The 20,648-nt window shown below is 42.9% G+C and overlaps 1 protein-coding gene across 4 annotated transcripts in view; it reads left to right on the forward strand.

Annotated features, from left to right (window-relative positions):
- Positions 1 to 20,648, forward strand: part of BCL9L (BCL9 like) — a 214,530-nt gene that overhangs the window by 157,213 nt on the left and 36,669 nt on the right. For 3 of the 4 annotated variants that reach the window (XM_030220848.1, XM_030220851.1, XM_030220849.1), the window contains exons 2-3: positions 14,205 to 14,583; positions 15,106 to 15,228. In XM_030220848.1, coding sequence (XP_030076708.1) covers positions 14,283 to 14,583; positions 15,106 to 15,228 — 424 coding nt within the window. In that variant the 5' untranslated portion in view covers positions 14,205 to 14,282. The remainder of the gene's footprint in view (positions 1 to 14,204; positions 14,584 to 15,105; positions 15,229 to 20,648) is intronic. The other variant, XM_030220852.1, reaches the window with a different exon arrangement.

The raw sequence follows: 20,648 nt of genomic DNA on the forward strand, positions 1-20,648 counted from the left end.
AGAATACTTAAAGAAAAGTTGTAAATATCCACACATTTTTGCACAGCAAATAATAGTACTGAAAAAAGATGAGATGGAGATTTTGATTGAGGTAAAAGATGTTATCAAGACCAAAAGTTTTGTTGTTGCTTTTATTATTATTTTTTTAATAATGTGCTGATAATGATGCCATTTATAAATGGCATTTATAAATGTACACAGGTGTCCATTTATCCAGGTCTGTCTGTATGCCCCAAACACAGACCAAGGATCTGTTTTTTGATGAGTTGCTGGAATGGGTAGTAGACTTTGGCACAGATCCTCTACTTACTAGAGGAGATTTCAGCTTAACCGTGAAGCCATCCTTGGACAACTCCGGTGGGGCTGCTGAATTTGACAAATATTTGGAGATGTGGGAATGGGAGGAGACAGGATTACACATTCTACTCACACCCATATACTTCTTTCTCCAGAACAGAAGTGATCTTGGTAGACAACATGTTAGCACAGAGGATGTAGAATGTGGAAATTTAAATCTTATCACTACTACTACTACTACTTAACATTTCTAGAGCGCTACTAGGGTTACGCAGCGCTGTACAGTTTAACAACAAAGGACAGTCCCTGCTCAAAAGAGCTTACAATCTAATGGGCGAAGTGTCAAGTGGGGGCAGTCTAGATTTCCTGAAGAGGTATGGTGGTTAGGTGCCGAAGGTGACATTGAAGAGGTGGGCTTTGAGCAAGGCTTTGAAGATGGGCAGGGAGGGGGCCTGGCGTATGGGCTCAGGGAGTTTATTCCAGGCATGGGGTGAGGCGAGGCAGAAATGGCGGAGCCTGGAGGTGGCGGAGAAGGGTACTTATCTTATCACGTTGACTGGTCATGCCCTAGTGTGGCTACAACCAAACTTAGAACGAAGGGAGAGGACTACGGTTTTGGAGCTTTAATTATAGTATCTTAGAGGACCTACAGGTTTGTCAGTCTTGGAGACTTAACTCACAATGTTATGGGATAGTATGAAGGGCAAAATCATTTCCATTCCATCTTATCAAAAGATGGTGAAAGAAATGAAAGAAAGGGAACTCTGCCAGAGAATTAGGAGCTTAGAGCAACAGTGTAAGAGAGAGGTTTCTACTTGGGTGTTTAAACAGTTGGAAACAGCCAGAGGTGAGCTGTGTAGGTTAAGTACAGCAACAGTGACATTATGTTTCCTAAAAGCGAAACAGATATTTTGAATATGGAAACAAAGCTAGAAAACCTTTAGCAAGTAAACTGAAGGCCCAGCAGTGGAGTCAACAAATTTTGAAGATCAGGGATGGAAAGAGTCTAGAAAAATGATGAGCTTTGTATGCCAGGGATGAATCTATTCTAGAGCACTGTATGAAAACCTGTCTAGAGGGATGTCCCCTTCCCTCAGTTACTGAGGAGGTGATGGCTATTCTTGATAAAGAGGTTTCAGACAGGGAGGTTTTCGGTATCGGTGCCCTGAATGATGGCTTCATTGCTCATATTTATAGTCAAAAAAATTTTTTTTTTTTTTTTGGAGGGGGGGGGGGGGGTTGGTAGAGCCCTTAATATGTTCATTTAGGGGAGTGAGCATTACAGTGACACCAAAGCTAGATAGACATTATATTGTGCAGTTCCTTTAGGCCTATTTCTCTGATAAATCTAAATGCCACATTACTGACGAAGATCCTTGCAAACCATTTGCAGCTCATCATTCTGCAGTGGGTGTACAAAGACCAAACAAATTTCATCCCTGACAGACAAGCGAGCGATAATATCAGATGGATACTTAATTTGATTTGGAATGCTTAGGGATGGGATACCATCTATGTTATTGGCAGTGGATGTGTTTATTGGCATCTTAAGTTTCAGTTGTTATCTAAGGTGGGTATGGAGAAAGATTTATGGAGTGGGTGAGGTGCTATACTGTAATCTTCAAGCATGAATGTGGGCAAATAGAGGGTACTACGAAACATTTTGTTTAGAAAGGAGGACAAGACAGGCTTGTCCCCTTTCTCCTCTTTTATTTGTAATAGTTATTGAACCTCTTGCAGAATGTGTGTGGCAAAGCGAGGATATTAAGGGTTTCAGGTTAAGCAACAGTTACAAAATCACCCTGTTTGCAGATGATATACTTTTTACAATAGCCTATCCACTTCCCTACTAGTGCAGAAATTTGAGATGCAGTAAGGTGTTGGGGTATGAGATCAAAATGGGGAAATCTGAGGCAATGAAGATTAATATAATCAAGGGACTGGAGGAATCTTTGAGGGAGTCTTTCCCATTCCAGTGGGCAAAGAAATCCATAAAATACTTGGTAAGATTTGTGAGGGACAGGTCTAAATTGTCCCAACTGTAACTAGCCTTCTCTTTTGAATTTAACGTATAGGGATATGCTTAACTGGATGGGGGTGAACATTTAATGGTTGGGGCATATTGCCAGTGTAAGAATGAACATCTTTTTTTGAGCCTAATGTAGAGCCATCTCTGTATATGGGCTATGAGATTGGCCCATTTAGAGGAAGAGCCTTCTCAGTAGTAATACCCAGGTTATGAATTAGCTGCCAGTGGAGGTATGACAGGAATGCAATAATCTATGATTTAGGAAGAAGGTGAAAGCATTTCTTTTCTCGGAGATCTGCTGATGTGGGTGAGGCACCTGAGGAAATACTAGGGGATGGAAGAGTTGGGTATTTGGGGACGTTAATAGTATAAGTAGGATAGAAAAGGGTTAATATTTTGCCTTACTTTGTGGATGATTGTTTCTTGAGAGATTGTATGTATTGCTGGGGGAATTGAGTTGTTGAGTGTGGCAGCTATTTTGTACGGTTGACGTCTTATGCGTACATTGATACTGTGGTGTTTGTATTGTGAACTGCCTCAAGCGTTCTAGGAGGTTTTGGAGAGGCAGTATAAAAGTCTTTATTTTTTTAAATAAATAAAACAAGCCAGTAGAGGCTCTTTGAGTGCATTGGAAGCCCTAAAGGAGGAGGCGGAGGAGGAAACTAAAAGGCCAGAAGAAAAAAAAAAAAGATGGCATATAAATGTCTGTGCTGGGAAGATGCAGGCTGCCAGCTGCTATTAATAGGTATCTGAAGAGGCAGAGCAAGTGTGTGTGTGTGGAACTGGGTTACTGGTAGAGGGGGTGAGAGGATACAGAGAGAGATTATGTAGTCCAGCAAAAAAAAAAAAAAAAGGCAAGGGAGGGGAGAAAATAGAATCAGAGAAGGGTTACAAAGAGAGAAGCAGATGCAATGCCACCAGTATTACTGTTCTACCCTTCTAACCATATGGCTTCAAGTAGAATATATATGTACAGCTTGGAGTAAAGCTCTTATGAGTTTCTGGAATGATGGCTTCTTTATATACTTTATAAGGCATGAGAAACGAGGATGCAATTATCCGGTGAATACCGGGATCAGATGCTTAGTATCACACATGAGCCAGTGCAGGAAGTCCCTGAGTGCTATAATACAGTGAAGATAATGCAGTTGCATCTCGGTGATGGAATTCCCTGGAAGCTAAGTGGGATTTGATTTAAATCATGTTTGCAATCACAATTTAAATCATTAATAAGGAAGGAGAGTGAAACTGTAAAAGATGGATGCTTGCTTTTGTATCAGCATTAAACATGACAGTATTGTAAAGTAACAACTGTTGGGTCAGTTTTCAAAGGGGCTTGTGTTTTTGTAGCCCTTATCTGTCAATGTTCAGCAGCACAATAGGAGTAGTTCCACCAAAAAGTTCTGTAAAAACCACGGCGGTACGTGGATACTGCCATGGTAGAGTTAGGGGAAAGCTAGAGCAGAGCACAGAGTGGTGATATGGTTAAGAGGTTTAATTTTGCCTGTGATAAAGCAGGTCTAACTTACATTGCTTATCTATATATATTGTTGCAGGTGGTGAGCGCTTTCTAAATATATTCAGTGTTGGCTATGTATATATTCCGTGGTGCTTAATGTGCATATTAAAAAAAAAAATACCACAGCCAGCTTTTAAAATAAAGCACTCTCCCCCAGGTCTGAATATTAACCCATATATTTTTGATCAAAAATGAAAGTTCAGGGGCGTGTCAAGATGGCGGTCTGAACACGTTTGCTGTTCAGTCGAATTCGTCTGCTGGCGTTTACTCCTAAGTTTCCTAATCCCAATATGCCGCATACCAAAAGAAAGGGGATAGTGAAGGTACAAACGCCGATGTCCAGAACATCATCCCCGATCCAGCAAATGATCGAAAGATATGCAGTCGGAACCCCACTTACCATGGAGCCCACACTGAGAGCCGAAGAAGGAGCGACGACACTCGTGGGACCTGAAACATCGTTGTCTCCCCTGGAAAGTAATCCCCCTCCGTGCCCAGCATCGCAAGGGTGGATAGCGGAGGCCCAGGCAGAATCGGAAGTCGGTATCGGCCGGACCTCAGACGGCGTCACATGCACCCTGTTGACTGGTGATCTGAACTTGGAGTTAATTTCTCCCACGGAAGTTACTCTGGAGGCAATTTGGAAAGTCTTACAGGATCTAACAAAAGTAGCTGCCAAAATCGCCCAGGACACTTCACAAATTGTGAGTAAAGTTGATAATTTGGTTACCTCAGTGGAAAAAATTCAGCAAGAAGCTTTAAGCTATAAACAGCAAACGCAGCAAGAATTGAAAGATTTAAAAGCCACTACTGCAGCGTTAATAACAGATAAAGCGTTGATATATACTAAAATAGAACAAATTGAAAATTACAATAGACGCTTGAACTTGAGAATGTTGAATTTTCCTTTTGTGGAAGGGATGAGCCCATCAGATCTCTTTAAAAAATACTTACAGGATATACTTCTTTATCCAGCAGCAGCTATTCCTCCATATAATAAGATTTATTATCTACCGTTACCTAAACAATCAAATGCTGCTGCTCAAAATGAAGAATTAATATTCTCAAGGAAATTACCAATGCCACAACAAAATATTCAAGGACTTGAGGATATTTCAGCGTTTTTGGAAGAATCAATCTCGGAAGTGGCTCAATGTCGGACTTTAATAGTATCATTAGTCTTCGAACAGGATCTGAATTCTATAATGAAAATGTATTTTAAAAATTCCTTGAAATTATACTGTGGACAAAGAATATGGATATTTCCAGATGTTACCAAGACGACACAAGATAGAAGGAAGAAATTTCTGACATTAAGATAAGAGACTAGGGCATTGGAGGCGACTGTTTTATTAGCTTATCCTTGCAAATGTTTGGTTAAATTTATGGGTAATAAGTATGTTTTTTATGAACCAGGGCATTTAAAAAGTTTTCTTGAAATGAAAAAACTATCCAACTTGCCAAAAGAGTAAAAGTAAACAACTGATTACCTATTAAATATAAGAGGGTATTTCAGACCAGGCTATTTACCTACATAATTTTTTTCTATTCTTCTTCTTGATCTCCTTATTTTAAACACGCCTCTCTTAATTTTCAATTGTCGTCTAAGGAAATGGGAAACTAGATTTTTGAAATTGTCTTTATTTACTATTTCCTAAAGTTATACGCTCTAATTTTTCATTGTATTACTAAACATGATTATCGTGTAAAAATGTAAAAGTGATTAAATAAAAAAAAAATGGAAGTTCAAATATTCATTTCAGAACCACACCCATTAGCTATGACCACAAAAACAGGCAGTCCTCATTATTCTCTTTTATACAGGCAAAACAAAACTTGCATTTCTTTGTTGTGCTGTCTGCATTTTGCATGTGCGTCTCTTTTAGGAATAGAAAATTCATTAAAATATTCCCAGATGGAGAGAGGAAGTGACATCACTGAGCTATAGATGGCTGTGTGAGCCCAGAGCTCTGTGCTCAGCTTTTACAATCTACGGTGCATCCACATCATCGAGAGTGCAAACAGGACAAATCTTGAAATTTAAGGTTTGAAATATAGTGGAGTTTACCTCTGTCCCAATCAATCCTGCATCGTCCTGATCTGACAACATTCGCATAGCAGCTGGTATCCCAGGGTCCAGCTGCTGCAGGCATGAAGGCAACCACAAAGCCGATAACAGACATAGTGGTTAGACGTGACCAAGCTGGAGGTTTACAATCATCACAAGATCAAGAACAACTAGATGGTAAGCATAATACCGGCCCCCTTGGGAGAATTTTGCACCTTGCTGTATGAGATTAAAGCAGATATTGGAGCACTGTGTACAGAGTTAGCCACTCTAGCCGCAGACCTGAAAGGTGAAGTAATAGACTTGGGCATTAGAGTGGACGAAGTCAAGAGTCGACTGGAGGACCCAGGCCACAGCTTTGGTGGGCCTAGACTCATGGCAACAGGAATATGAGCAGCATGTGTCCTATGTTTTAGACAAGTTAGAAGACCTTGACAAGCACAGCAGAAGGTGCAGTCTCCACATTTCCAGAGAACCCGAGGGAGCAGTAGTACAAAAAATAGCCTGAATGCTAATATCCGATAAATATAACAAGGTCCCCAAGACAAACTGGAGCACCTCGCACATTATGAAGGAGATGACTAAAAGACATAGTGGCGTGCTTTATGGATTTTAAGATTAAAGAGACAATCTTGCCTAAAGCTAGGATGAAAGAATCAATAGACTGGGACATGTATGAATTAGAGCTATATCAACACCTCGCTGCCACAACATTAAAACACCAAGCAGACCTCTGACACAGCATAAAAGGGAAAAGTGTGCTTGGTACAAGTGGCAGCACCCCTTCTCCATAGTCTTTTATCAGGACAGCAGATTACAAGTTTGGACATCAAAAGAAGCACAAACATTCCTACCAAATGTGCATTCATCAAGCACTTCCGATAAGTCATCCACTACACTGTCTAGGATTAAGAGCCACTCAAAATGGCAGTGAGTCTCCAAGGGTTGCTTACAACGTCAAATGTCAGATATTTGCTTACCTCCATCACAAGGAAAAACCTGATTACGCCTAAAGCCAACCACCAATCATAGTTTTTTATTCACTATGTAGTGGAGCCTAATAATGTGGCTACTACGCACAATAGGTGAAGGTGTATCTCCTCAAATATCGTGTACTTCTTTGTATGGAATTGTTGCACTTAATGGTTGAAAGATTCTAACTGCCGAGGATGTTACCTTGGGTTATAACAATCTTAAAGTTGATCTACCCTGAGTGCCGTACGGGCTGCTTCTTTGCTTTGGTGCATTGCAATGATACTGCGTGCAAATAATAGATGGGGAAAATGGGTGGGTAGGAAAGGTTTTGGGGAACTGCCTCTAACAGTGTTTAGATTAAACCTTGGCCTCCAGACTGTTTCTTCTAAACTTGCATTACTGTTTTTCTCTTTCTGTTTGCTTGATGAGGTCTGTAGATTGTTTAAGCCTTGGCGAGCTACCTTGTAGAGATCAGACATGGGAAAAGTAAGATTCATGACCCTTGGGAAAGGGTTAAAGTCACCAATTAAGCGAGATCTTTTATTTAAAGAAGCCCATCAGTTACATGTAGACGTAGTGTTTATACAGGAGTTGCCTAAGCATGAATATCTATTACATCACAAACATTATAAATTGATAAAATCAGCTTCTAATAATCTTTCATCAAAAACAAAAGGAGTGAGTATACTTCTGTCTCATGCTATCCCATGGCTGATACATAAAGTATTATTGGATGAAGAAGCAAGATATATCCTTTTAAAGATGTCGTCGTATCAGCAGAAATTTACCTTCCTCAATATTTATGCTCCCAATACACAACAGGGGGCTTTTTTTGATTTGCTTATCAAATTTCTTACTGAACACCTGGAAGGAGATTTATTAATTGGGGGAGATTTCAATCTTAACAATACAACCGCATTTAGATAACACTGCACCAATGGTAGGTTATGCTAATAAGGAAAGAGCATCATTAATTAAATTTATGAAACACTAGGGTCTGCTGGATTTCTGGATGACACAGAATGGCTCAGAGAAAGGCTATACCTATTTCTGTCTGGTACAACAATTCTCGAATTGACCTTTGGCCTTTGGATGAGAGATGCGGGCTTTTAACAAACGTAAACGACACTGAAATTCATCCCCATACATGGTCAGATCATGGTCCAATACTAATTACATTACAGCTGAGTACTGAACAGATTAAGCCTTCCTTATGGAGGTTCCCAGAAACCTTATTTCTAGATCCAGCAAATATTGAAAAACTAGAGAAGGATATACAAGATTTTCTAGAGATAAATGACACTAATGAGGTGACTCCACTAGTACGCTGGGAAACAGTAAACGTAGATAAAGCGAGGTAACAAACCCATATTCGTAAAAAGAGATTGCAGCAGTAGAGACAGTTCCACAGAAAAGTAAGGACTTTAGACATCCTATATAAAACAAGGCCGAGCTCAACCTGTTCAAGTAACAGATTTACACCGAGCCAGATTACAGTTGATCTTACCTAACTGATGTATGTATTCAGTTACAATATGCACGCCAAGAATATTTTGAATTTGGAAATAAGGCTAGTCTCTTGTTGGCTTGGAAACTCAAAAAAGCAGAAAGTTCATAATTATATTCCTCAGATTATAAATCAAGAGGGGGAAATTCTTAGGACTGATTTAGAAATACAGAAGGAATATTTCAACTTCTATGCTGAATTGTATACTCCTGAGCACAAACCTCTGGAATCCTGTATAATTCAATTTCTAGATGGAATCTCTCTTCCAGTTGTGACAGATACAGAAGCCCAGCAACTATCTCAACCGATTTACAGTGGGCTATAAAAGACCTGCCATCAGGTAAATTGCCTGGAATGAATGGCTACTCCAATAAGTTTTATAAATGGTTTCAGAAATACCTGGCCCCCTTGTTAACAAGGGCTTTTAATTCCTTAGAACACGTCACTTTTACCCCACTCTTGGCATCTAGCGGCAGTAACTATCGTAATAAACCTGGAAAGAATCCAGAATTATTTAGCTCATATAGACCTATATCTCTCTTGGGGACTGATGATAAGATATTAACCAAAATATTAGCAGGTAAGCTACACAGCGTTAGATGGTGTGGAGGCAGAGAGGAGTTTAGATTACAAATACAGTGATCATAGAGGTGGGAAGGAGTTTTTACGGCATGTTTTTCTTTGCATCGTTTGTATAATTGGCTTGTTCTCAGTATTATCTCCACTTGCAAAATAATAAAAAGAGTATTAGAAAAAAATATTCCCAAATGTGGACTAATTCACATCCTGCTGCTATGATAGGTTTCGCTGCTACAGTTTCTTCAGATCTCAAAAATCAGTGGAGGGTACATTTAGAATCAGAAACTTATTGCTCAGGACTACAGGAGTATGTTGTGGCATTCACATTTTGTTTTCATTTTCTATTCCCCTCCCCTCCCCTCCCCTCTACCTTGTGCTCATATCCATACTCCTCCTTCTTGCTCAGATCTACTCCATCCTTTTTAAATCCTCTATTGATTGACCACCTTTGTCCTTTCACTTTTACAGAGTTAGGTAAGTACTTAACTGTGTGTATGCTTATAAACTGCCTGCAAGATCTTCTCAGTTCTGTTAATTTTCATTTTCATATGCTACTGTTTGCATTAGGAGTTATGATTACTAGTCATGATGATCGATTTGAGAGAGGGTCATTCATAAATTTTAACATTCATTATTTTTTGGGGGGGGGGAGGGGAGTTATCAAGGTATTGTAAAAGTCAGATTTTTACTGCACCGTAATTTACAGAGTCACCAACCATTGGTAGCTCAGTACAGCAGTCAATCGGCAGTTTTAAAGCCACTGACAGCTGAATTAGACCTGGATATTTATGTTTGTAGATATTTTTGTGATTATTTAGTTTTCTGGGTTTTTTTTGTTTCTTTATTATGTATGTGTTTATTGTACACCACCAAGAGTGGTATTCTGGGACTTTGGCGGCTCCAACAGTTATGTGTGTGCCGGAACTTGCTTTCTATGCAGTCCTATCTGCCCAGTTAATTATGTGAGCGCATAAAGAACATGGATTTGGTATACTGCCTTTCTGTGGGTACAACCAAAGTGGTTTACATATGTTATATGCAGGTACTTTTTCTGTCCCTAGTGGGCTCACGAGCTAAGTTTTGTACCTGGGGCAATAGAGGGTTAACTGACTTGTCCAGGGTCGCAAGGAACTGCAGTGGGAATTGAACCCAGTTCCCCGGTGTTCCCAGCGAGCACTGGTGCTGAGTATCATCGGTGCCCACATATCTTTTGGCTCTGTCCTCGGACCATCCTAGCACTAATCAGATAGTACTGCAATAGTCGCACCATATTATAAGCGGTCATGTGCCATTAAGAGCCACTGAAACTATGGGAAAGGCCCTCTCAGCATGGTTTAAATAGGCCTCTCCCACCTCTTAAAACGCTGAATATCGATCCCTTCCCCTCAGCTTTTTTTGAATATCACGCCTTTCAGGGCAATTCTATGAAGTACATGCTCGGTTATGTTCTGATTACACATGTATTTCCTTAGAACAGTGGCATAAACATTGTGCGTGTGTGTGCACATACGCATCTGTATGCCAAAATTCCACCTAAGCGCTATACTTTTTCTATATTTTACTTTCAAGGCCCTTAAAGGAAATGGCCCAGAGTACTTGAACAGGATCTCCCTCTACACACCTCCAAGGTCACTACGGTCCTCCTAAGGAGTATCCCTAACCACACCCTCTCCAAAGGACATCACACAACGTGATACCCACAAGCAAGCCTTCTCCGGAGTAGCAGGGCCGCTGAGAGACTGGGCCGGGCCCAGGGCAAGGCTGCCCCGCCTCCCTTGAGATCACCACCGCCACTGCTCCCCCTCCACCCCCCCCCCCAAGGTCGCCACCGCTCCTCCCTGAGATTGCCGCAGCCACTGCTCCCCCTCCACCTCCCCGAGGTCGCTGCCGCCGCTCCCCCCTCCACCCCCCCCCCCCCGAAGTCACCGCCGCCACCAGGCCGGGCCCCCTGCATTGAAATTGCAGTCTCACCTCCGTGAAAGCAGCGCTGCAGGCAGCAGAACGCCTCCCTTCGGCACTCCTTCCCTCCTTGTGTCCTGCCCTCGCGGAAGTTACGTCAGACCAGGGCGGGACACAGGGAGGGAAGGAGGGCCGAAGGGAGGCGTTCTGCTGCCTGCAGCGCTGCTTTCACGGAGGTGAGACTGCGATTTCAGTGCAGAGGGCAGATGGTCGACGACGGAGGGCTGGTGGGACTGCAGCATCGGGCCCCCCCCTCTCGGCGGCTATGCAGAGTAGCCCCTACACTCTGCAATGCATTCCCTGAAAGGCTTCACTTAATACAAGACTATCTCTACTTCAGGAAGCAGGTGAAAGCCTGGCTCTTCAACCAGGCCTTTTAATGGAAGTAGTAAATGACACTGGCTGCACATACTGTAGCATGACATGTTTACCTACTCCTATCCTTGCTAAGATAATATTCGAGCACCTTTCTGACCTCATTTGCAATTTTCTTTAAATCCCCTTATTTTCTTACTCCTGTTACTCGTCTTTGCTTATACTCTGGGCTGTGTATGAAAATGCTGTATTGTGTATTGTGTTGGCACTATAATTTAGCATACTATGCCATACTTTGTATTGTGGTTTGAATATTTTTACTGCTGTAATTGTCTAAATTGCTTATGTTTGATTTATTCTTGCTGTACACCGCCTTAAGTGAATTCCTTCAAAAAGGTGGAAATAAATGTGTATTTTACAGGTGGGCATAACACAGAGGCAGAGTCTGTAAATTAGGTGCATATCTCTGGCACCTAGGCACACACACTAAGGCAGGCATAAGTGCTTGCAAGGGTGGCTCGACTATTAGGCCACCTGAGGCACCACGTCCGAGAATGGCATCCCCTCCTTCCTCCCTCCACCCTGAGTTTACCTTCTTTCGCCATGTTCCAAAAGCAGGAGGCAGCAGCAATTCCCATACGCTGCCCTGCCGCCGGCATCCACCTCTTCTCTTTACTGCAGCTCGCCTCTCTGATGTAACTTCCTGTTTCCTCAGAGGCGGCTGCAGTAGAGAAGAGGCCAGTGACAGGGCAGCGTATGGGAACTGATGCCAATGCCAGCTTTGGAACATGGAGAAAGAAGGTAACCTCAGTGAACGGGGTGGAGAAGGGAAGGGGGGGAGATGCCAGAACTTGGGGGGGGGGGGGGGGTGGCAGCATCTTGCCTTGGGCCGCCCCTGAATTCTTGTGTCTAACTTATAATTGTGAATACGCACACCTATGCCGGTATTCAATAAAGGAAAGTTGGTGTCTACAATCCATTGTACAATAGGCTCCTATCAGACTCTGTTATAGTTTTGCCCCTTTTTAGACGTGTAATATTACACCTGTTTTCATTAGTTTGCACACAGCCAGGCCTCCTCTAGCAGTGTGCAATAACATACCAACAGCAATTTCTCTAGTGTTTGTCAGCTGCTAGTACAAAGCTCTTGGTGAGGTTACCTGAATCTTTGCTGGGAGAAGTAACACTACTTTTGACCAAAACACGTATCTTTTTCCTTTATATAGTGTAATAGTTAGCAGCTGTGCTTTCCTGCTTCTCTCTTCACCCCTATCCCCACTCCCATCTCCATCTCTTGCCTTCAAAGCCATTGAGATTCCGATTAGTAGGGGGTTTTAGCATTGCTGGTAGCCTCTGCTGCGTGTAAAGAGGAATCCAAGCATCCACTGTGTGGTTTGAGTTTTTATGAGCTGGGAAAGATGTGCAGCTGCTAATAAAACCATTGATTTCCATGCGGTATACCTCACTAGAGTCTGGCAAAAGGCCATCTGCAGCCTTGCAGCACAAGGCTATGGAGAAACTGAGGCATAACTGCATTACCTGTGCTTTATTGCGACACCTTAAAGGGGCAGTGACAACTTGGTGGAGGCCTATCCATACGTACAGAAAAGCATTTATGGTTACTCAGAGTGCACAAATGTCTGTAAATAACCCATTTACATTTAGAAACTGGCTGTCTAAAAGGTGAGCTCTCTCAATAGGGCTTGAAAGTATGCATGCTTTTAGCAGTATGTAGGAGAGAGTTCCCGGGATCAGGTTTTGGGCAGGATCAGAAATATTACACACAAATATGTTTTCAAGTCTATACTTGTCATGTTCCATAAAATATTGTTTCAAAAGAAAAGTCTGCATATGCTTTCGTGTTTTTTTTTTTTTTTTTTGAAACTTGGTGCAAAGTACCCATGGACATTGTGCGTTCTGAAAATTGCCCCTTTATATTTGCTAAATTAGATCCAAAGAGGTGGCTGAATACTTAGTATTTTCCATGGAAAATGCTGTGGGCCTTTTTTTTTTTTCTAGATCACAGTGCAGTTATAGGGATGTAGGGATCACTGAGGATTAAAAAAATAATAATAATTCCCCAATGGGATCACAGATCAAGGCGATTTGAGGTTACTGACTAGCTTAGCTTGTAGATCACTGTCACCATGCTCAACGGATGAGAATAACTAACTGTAGTGCAGAAGACAGTGCAGCCAGTAAATGTTCTCCAAATTCGTCTCTCTTCGCTCCTCTGACTCACATAGGGTGCTCCTGTCCCACACATCATGACCAAAGGACAGGTGTCCTGCTTCTGCCTCTGTCCCTCAGCAAGCTGCTGTCTCTTAGTGCTGCAGCCCAGCCTGTGACTGTTTTCAGTGCTTTCTTCAGCCTTCTGCCAATGAATGGCCTTGTTACAGGCTGTGCTGACTGAACTCTTTGGTCCTCTGCTGGAAAGTCATGATTAGAGCTGCAGCATAAACTCCCATCCCTGTTCCCCTCAGCTGCTTGCTGGAGATGGGGTGGTCATGGCTGGGACTGTAGCATGACCTATGGAAATGTTCATTGGGGGGGGGGGGAATTTTCAGAGAGATATAATTGGCTAATTAAGGACTTTGCTGGTTAGATCAAAGCCTTTGAAAATCTACCCCCCAGTTAGTGGCTAAATTTAGCCACATAGGTTTTACTTGGTGGCTAAATTTAGCTGCTCGGATTCTGGGCATTCCTGGGAGCAGGGATAGGTTGAGAGAAGGAACATTGCTGGCTAGCACTAATTTTCAGAGGTTACTGCCTGTGTGCACTCAAGTTCTCCCTCAGGTGTTATGGCTAAGACTGCAGCATGACCTGTAGACATACTCCAGGCTGCTGTCTGTGTTCCTGTGCCAGAAATCATAACTAGGACTTCCTTTCTCTTGTTTCTCTGCATCATGCTTAAGGTTTGGTTACATATTTTCTCCTTGCCTTTTTCCTTTCTCAGGTGTTCTGACCAAAGGAAATCAACAACAGGGAGCTGGGAATCCCTCCACTGTCATCACCAAAAGTATCAGCCAATCAAATGCACCCTGACAATAAACTGACCAATCATGGAAAGACGGCAAACAGTAGCGCTCAATCCCAGCACCAGAATGTGAGCCAAGGACCCACCTGCAACCTGGGGTCGAAGGGTGTGGGGGTGGGGAATCATGGAGGAAAAACCAACCAGATTGCTCCTGGCAACTCTGGACTGAAAAACAGCCAGAACTCTGTCCCAAACTTTGGCCCTCTGAAGGGAAAAGTAAAACGTGAGCGCAGCATATCTGTGGATTCAGGAGACCAGAGGGAAGCGAGCACACCTTCACTGGACACAGAATCCAAAGGTAAGCTATCAGCTAATTTGCAGTCAAAACTCATTTCAGGTTACCTGGCAGTGCTCATGTACCACTTTCTACAGCTCCCCACAGCAGTCAACACTTTTCTACAGTTCCCTCCTGCCTCCCCTGCCCCAACAACCAGCACTCTTCTACTCCCTCGGAGTAGCCCTCCCCCGTTATTACCTACAGCTTCTCTCCCACCCCACCTGGCAATTCACAGATGATACGTTCCTCCACCATTCCATTTAATTCCAATACTTCTCCACCCCTCCCCTCCCAAATCCATACGACATACCCTACATCCAGCACATCCATCCCTATAGCTGCTTGCATGATCAGTTCTCTTCCATGATGCCTCACGGCTCTATATAACTTTTCCTACTACATCCAGCACCTCTCTTTCAGTCTCCGTGGCTGTTTGCACGATTTCACGCTCTTCTATGGTGCCCTGCAACTCCCTCACAGCTAGCGCTCCAATCTTATTTGCTCATCCCGCTCAGTGTTCTGATTGGGCCTATCTTGTCCCAGGCGAGGTGGTACCACGCACAAAGAGGCGGTGTGTGCTGGAGAAAAAGCAGCCATACAGTGGTGACGAATGGTGTTCAGGCCCCGAGAGTGAGGAAGAGGAGAAACCCATCAGCAGTGCACACAGTGAGTTTCATGCAACCTGACACAGTGAGTTTCATGCAACCTGATACCACATTCAGCAACACTGGGCAAGTCACTTAATTTCCATGTGACTGGCTGTGGCCAAGAACCAGTGCAGCTGATCCTCTTTCTCCCATTAGGAAGCAAGTGTGCCTTGAAAACAAACATAGATGCTGTACAAACAGAGGTCAGGTGGTACACAAAAATCTGGAAGAAAACAAAGAATACTACCATACCCCAACAAAAGGCTTTAATAAAGGAACCATAAAGAACCTACATAGCCTATGTTTCAGCATATGCTGTTTGGTTCAGAACCATAGGTGCTGTGGGTTCTTTGGGGGATGTGAGAACAGTTTTTTTTTAGTAAGGTAAACTTATATAAAAGCATATATAGGGGAAATTCTTTCCAGCTTATGCACTAGGCACTAGACCTTATGATAACACCTATTACCACTTGATATTTTAGTCCAGACTTCCTAAAGAATTTTACCGCTGAGGAAGGCATATGCCGAAACATGGCCACGTAGGGTCTTCATGGTTCCTCTAATAAAGCCTTTTTTTTTGTGTGCATGATGGTACTCTTTCTTTAGGCAGCTGCTCTTTGCTGCAACCCAGAAACTACTACCTTGGGCAACTGCCTAGTCTGTCAAATGGTTAAGCTGGCCTTGATTGTTATTTAAAAAAATAACATTTCAATGGTGAGAGTCAATTTGCAGTCCCTTCTGGGAGTGCTTAGAGCAGATGTCAACAAGCTAGGCCACAGGGTTCAGGATGTCAACATGAAAATAGATGAACAAGGAAATGTGGTGACCATGCTGCTGCAGCAGATAGGAAAACTGGAGAAAACCAACAGTGATTTATAGGATAAACTTTAGGACCTAAAGAACAGCTCTCACTGCTAAGTCTCCGAGGCCTTCCAGAAAACATTAAAATAGGCAGATACAGGAGACTCTTTGAGGCAGGCATGTAAGGTAATTTTAAAAGCAGCAGGTTAAGTGGAGAAATCGCTGTACATTACAACGAGAGAGAGAGAGAGAGAGCTCAGAGAGCATAGGGGACAACCAGCAATAATAGAGACATAGTGGCCTGTTTCACCAATTTGTGACCAAGGAAAAGATAATGGCAGCAGTGAGAACCTTAGGCTCCATTAAGTGGGTAGGAAAACCTATCATCCCAACATAAGTGGGTAGGCAGACCTATCATCTGCAACATTAATATGGAGAAGCAAGTTTCACATATTACCAGGAGGTTGAAAAGTGAGAACATTAGATACAAGTTGGACTCTCGTTTCTTATTAGTAGAGTTTTCACATGAGTATGCACAGCAGAAGCAACACAAGTATTAAGTAAGTCTGGCCTGTCCAGCAGGGGCGTAGCCAGACAGCAGATTTTGGGTGGGCCTAGGCAAGAAGTGGGTGGGCACCAAGTGCTCTCCACCCCACCCTAAAAATATTTCAGCTGGTGGAAAAATGCTTCTCTCCACCTTGGCAGTCTGCAGCAGCCAGGAGCTGAAAACTGAGAATGTGCAGGTGCCGGCATCATGGAGAGTAGCGTTTTCGTTACCACCAGGGTGAAGTCTTCTGCTGGCAGACATTGGGATCCCACCAGCTACTGCTAAATGTGTATTACTTTTGGGTGGGCCTGAGCCCTATGTGGGTGGGCCCTGGCCCACCCCAGCCCACCTGTCGCTACGCCACTGCTGTCCAGGGTGCCAGAAGTAATGGGTATGCAGACGGTAGCTCAGAGAGATCGCCAAGTGGTGCTGAGTGACCAAAAGGGGAAAATGCATCACCTTCTGAAGAACAACCAGGAAAGACAAAGAGAAGAGCATAGGAGGAAGTGGAGAGAGCTGAGCGCAGCAAGGATGGGATGGAAAAATTAAGGACTGACTGTATGGAAGTGGGAGGGGGGAGCGATAGAGTGAGAATGGTGCTGAAGGTTTAACAGGAGATATGGGATGTGAAAGGGAGAGGGCTGGATAGGGTATGGTTATTCATGCCTCTCTGCTTGCTCTGTGGGTGGGAGAGACCTCAGTGAGAATAAGGAGGGGATACTGTGACTGGGGTAACAATTGAATATAGTGTGCTTGAGAGAGGGTATGGGTAAGATAAATTATAAACCAATGTGCTGGGTCAGGGTCTGCAGAAATGAGAGAAATATTTGGTAGTGGCTATGTGCAATAAGAGTAACAATGTGAAGGGCTTAAACTCCCCACGGAAGCACTAATTATTAACAGGGCTGGTGCAAGGCACCCTAGCTGAATATTCAGCTTTGCGCCCCGCCCCCAACACACACACAATTTACTTTCAGGCCCCCTAGACTCCCCACTGAGATTTTGCTAATTAAATATAACAATCATAATCACCTAAAGCACCGTTTACAGAACAGTCCTGAAAAATACCCCACATAATTGGACATCATAAGGCCAATTTCCAAAAAGACATTTACCTACCTTCCCTGCAGGTAAAAATATGCACTGATGGCTCATTGAACTTGGGTGGCAGTCAGGACCTATTATTTGCCTAAACTGCAGTTGTACCCCAGAAGCAGCCACCCTGGGCAACTGCCTAGTCTGTCTAATGGTTATGCCAGCCTTGACAATTACAAAAAGAGCTCAGAAGATTTTAGTGGGGGGGGGGGGGGGGGGGGGAACCTGCTGCACCCCAGAAACACACCTTTACGGATGAGGGTTTACTGAAGGATGAAGATTTTCCGCACATAATTTGTATCTCAGATGATATAGAATAAGAAACATGGGGGTTGCAGTTCTGGTTATTTCAGCTCCAGCAGGTGAAGAGGGAGAGACAGGGTAGGTTTGTCTTTGTAAAAGATTGATCACCATCACAAATTGTTGGTTTGTTCTGTGTATACACACCAAACATTGAACAGGGTCCATTTTATGAGAAGGTGAGGAAATAGTTGCTGGAGGAATTGTGTACTGTTCTAGGCAAAGTATAGTGTAGCTTAAACAGCCAGTTTAAACCATCTCCAAGTGGAAGCTTTATCAGTAGACTCTCAATTCTTAAGCAAATCTACTTTAGTACTCAGAATAAACGAAGAAAATCCAACTTACAGTTCAGTTGCTTAGAAGAGAATTGTTGCTTTCTACACATAGTCTGTATCTAGCCACCCCAGTGGCAAGGAGATGGCCAGAACCTCAGCCCAGCTGATAGGAAAAGCTGTAACTCTCAAAGGAAAATAAGAGAGAGTAACTCAGGGAAAATGAATGGGGGATGACTTGGGGAAATGGTGAAAAATCTTAATGGAATTACAGTAGATTAAGGAGGACTCTCATTGTCTCTATCGAACTGTTAACCGTGCTCGATACCTTATAACCGCCCCCTCTGTTCCATGTAAGCCACATTGAACCTACCAATAGGTGGGACAATGAATGCAATAAATAAATAACTGGATATTAGTGCGACAATTCTATTGACAGAGGAAGAGGTGGTCATCTGTTCTCAGGTTTAGTTGTTACTACACTCCATCGTGGTAGAAACCCCATCCCGAATTTCCCTGCCCATTGTGATTGTTTAAACTAAATTGGAGAAAACATTTCTTCACTCAGCATGTAATTAAACTCTCTGGAATTTGTTGCCAGAGAATGTGGTAAAAAGCAGCAGAGTTTAAAGGTTTGGACAAGTTCCTTAAAAAAAAAAAAAAGAGAGAGAAAATCAATTGCTTATTCCTGGGATAAGCAGCATAAAATTTGTTACTCTTTGGGAATCGTGGCCAGGTACTTGCGACCCAGATTGGCCACTGTTGGAAACAGGATACTGGGCTTGATTGACCTTCGGTCTGCCCCAGTATGGTGAAACTTATGCTCTTAACTAAACCCATCCTTAGACAACATAGGGAGGCAGTAAGAAGAGTCCCATAAAACAGTAAGAGCCAAGTTGAAAGACCTGTTTGCTAAGGATTTTCCCTTCTAATCCAAGCCCCATGATACTTGTGGATCATTGTGATATTGATGGACAATGGACAGGGCACGAAATGTAATACAAGCCAATGTATTTATTTTTATTTATTTATTTGTTACATTTGTATCCCACATTTTCCCACCTATTTGCAGGCTCAATGTGGCTTACATAGTACCGTAAAGGCGTTCGCCAAGTCCGGTAGAGAAACAATTACAAGGTTATGTTGTGGTCGAATAAGGTAGGTGTGCTTTAGGCACCATGGGGGTCTAAGAGAGGGTAGGTCGTATATTGTCCAGTACGATCATTGGTTTTCCTGTGTTGCCGGGTGTAGGCATTTATGTTGGGTCGGTAGGGTAAGCCTTTTTGAACAGGTTGGTTTTTTAGTGATTTCCTGAAGTTTAGATGGGCATAGATTGTTTTCACAGCTTTTGGCAGTGCATCCCGTAGTTGTGTGCTTATATAGGAGAAGCTGGATGCATGGGTTGTTTTGTATTTGAGGGCCTAACCTGGTCTGATCATATTCCAATGTGGGTAGACCTAGATGTTGCATACACTGAAACAGGTGTAAGATATTGGAAGTTAGGTGATAGTTTATTGAACGACAAGGGAGTGTCTTTCAAATGGAAATTGAGGACTCCCTAGATTTTAATGATTCGGGGGAGCACACCCCAGGAGTGATATGGGAGCGCCTGAAGGCAGTGATTAGAGGAAGGGTATTTCATTTGCCCCACCAAAGTTGGAGAGGCAGCGGAAAGAGGAGTGATTATACCAGGCTTTCGCCAACCTCGAAAGGTCTCATAAATGAGGAAGAGAGCAGGAGATTACTATAGAAATTAGAGCAAGTTCTGGAAGTTCAGGAAATTCTAATCCATGAGATTTGATGAACCTCAAGCAAAAACATTTTGAGTATGGAAATAAAGGGAGCAGGTTAGTAGCAGAGAAATTAAATAAACAAAAACATCATGGTGCTGATGTTCAAAGACACTTATCTGATTAGCAGATGCTGCTAACCAGATGAGTCTTGGTGAGAGGGATGTTCAGCAGCACTATAATAGCATAGTGTCATGGAGTATGTCCTATGACCTTCTCAGCTCTATCTGGACAGTGCCAGGGGCAGTCCATGGACACAGCCTGGGCAGAGCTAGCAGCAATATTCAGACCACTAACTAAAGTTAGGAGAGGAAAAAGGCCGGCTATCCAGTAGTGGTTTGAATATTGCCATTAACCAGATAGCACCACCGTTGTGCACTGAAACCTGATACTCAGTGCCAGCTGGTGTCTGGATACTGGCACTGAATATCCAGTGTTATTTTAACCACAGTGGTTGGCACTTTAAAAAATGCTGACCACCACAGGCTGAATATCAGCACCCATATTCTTAGGATAAAAGATGGGAAAGGACAAGAAATGTATTGCACAACAGAAATTAGGGAATGATTCATGGAGTCTCTGGCCACAGAGGAAAAACTGGCGAAGTATTTATGAGAGGCTGACCTGTTGTCAA

Source organism: Microcaecilia unicolor, chromosome 12 (assembly GCF_901765095.1).
Source record: "Microcaecilia unicolor chromosome 12, aMicUni1.1, whole genome shotgun sequence".
NCBI classification, from domain to species: domain Eukaryota; kingdom Metazoa; phylum Chordata; class Amphibia; order Gymnophiona; family Siphonopidae; genus Microcaecilia; species Microcaecilia unicolor.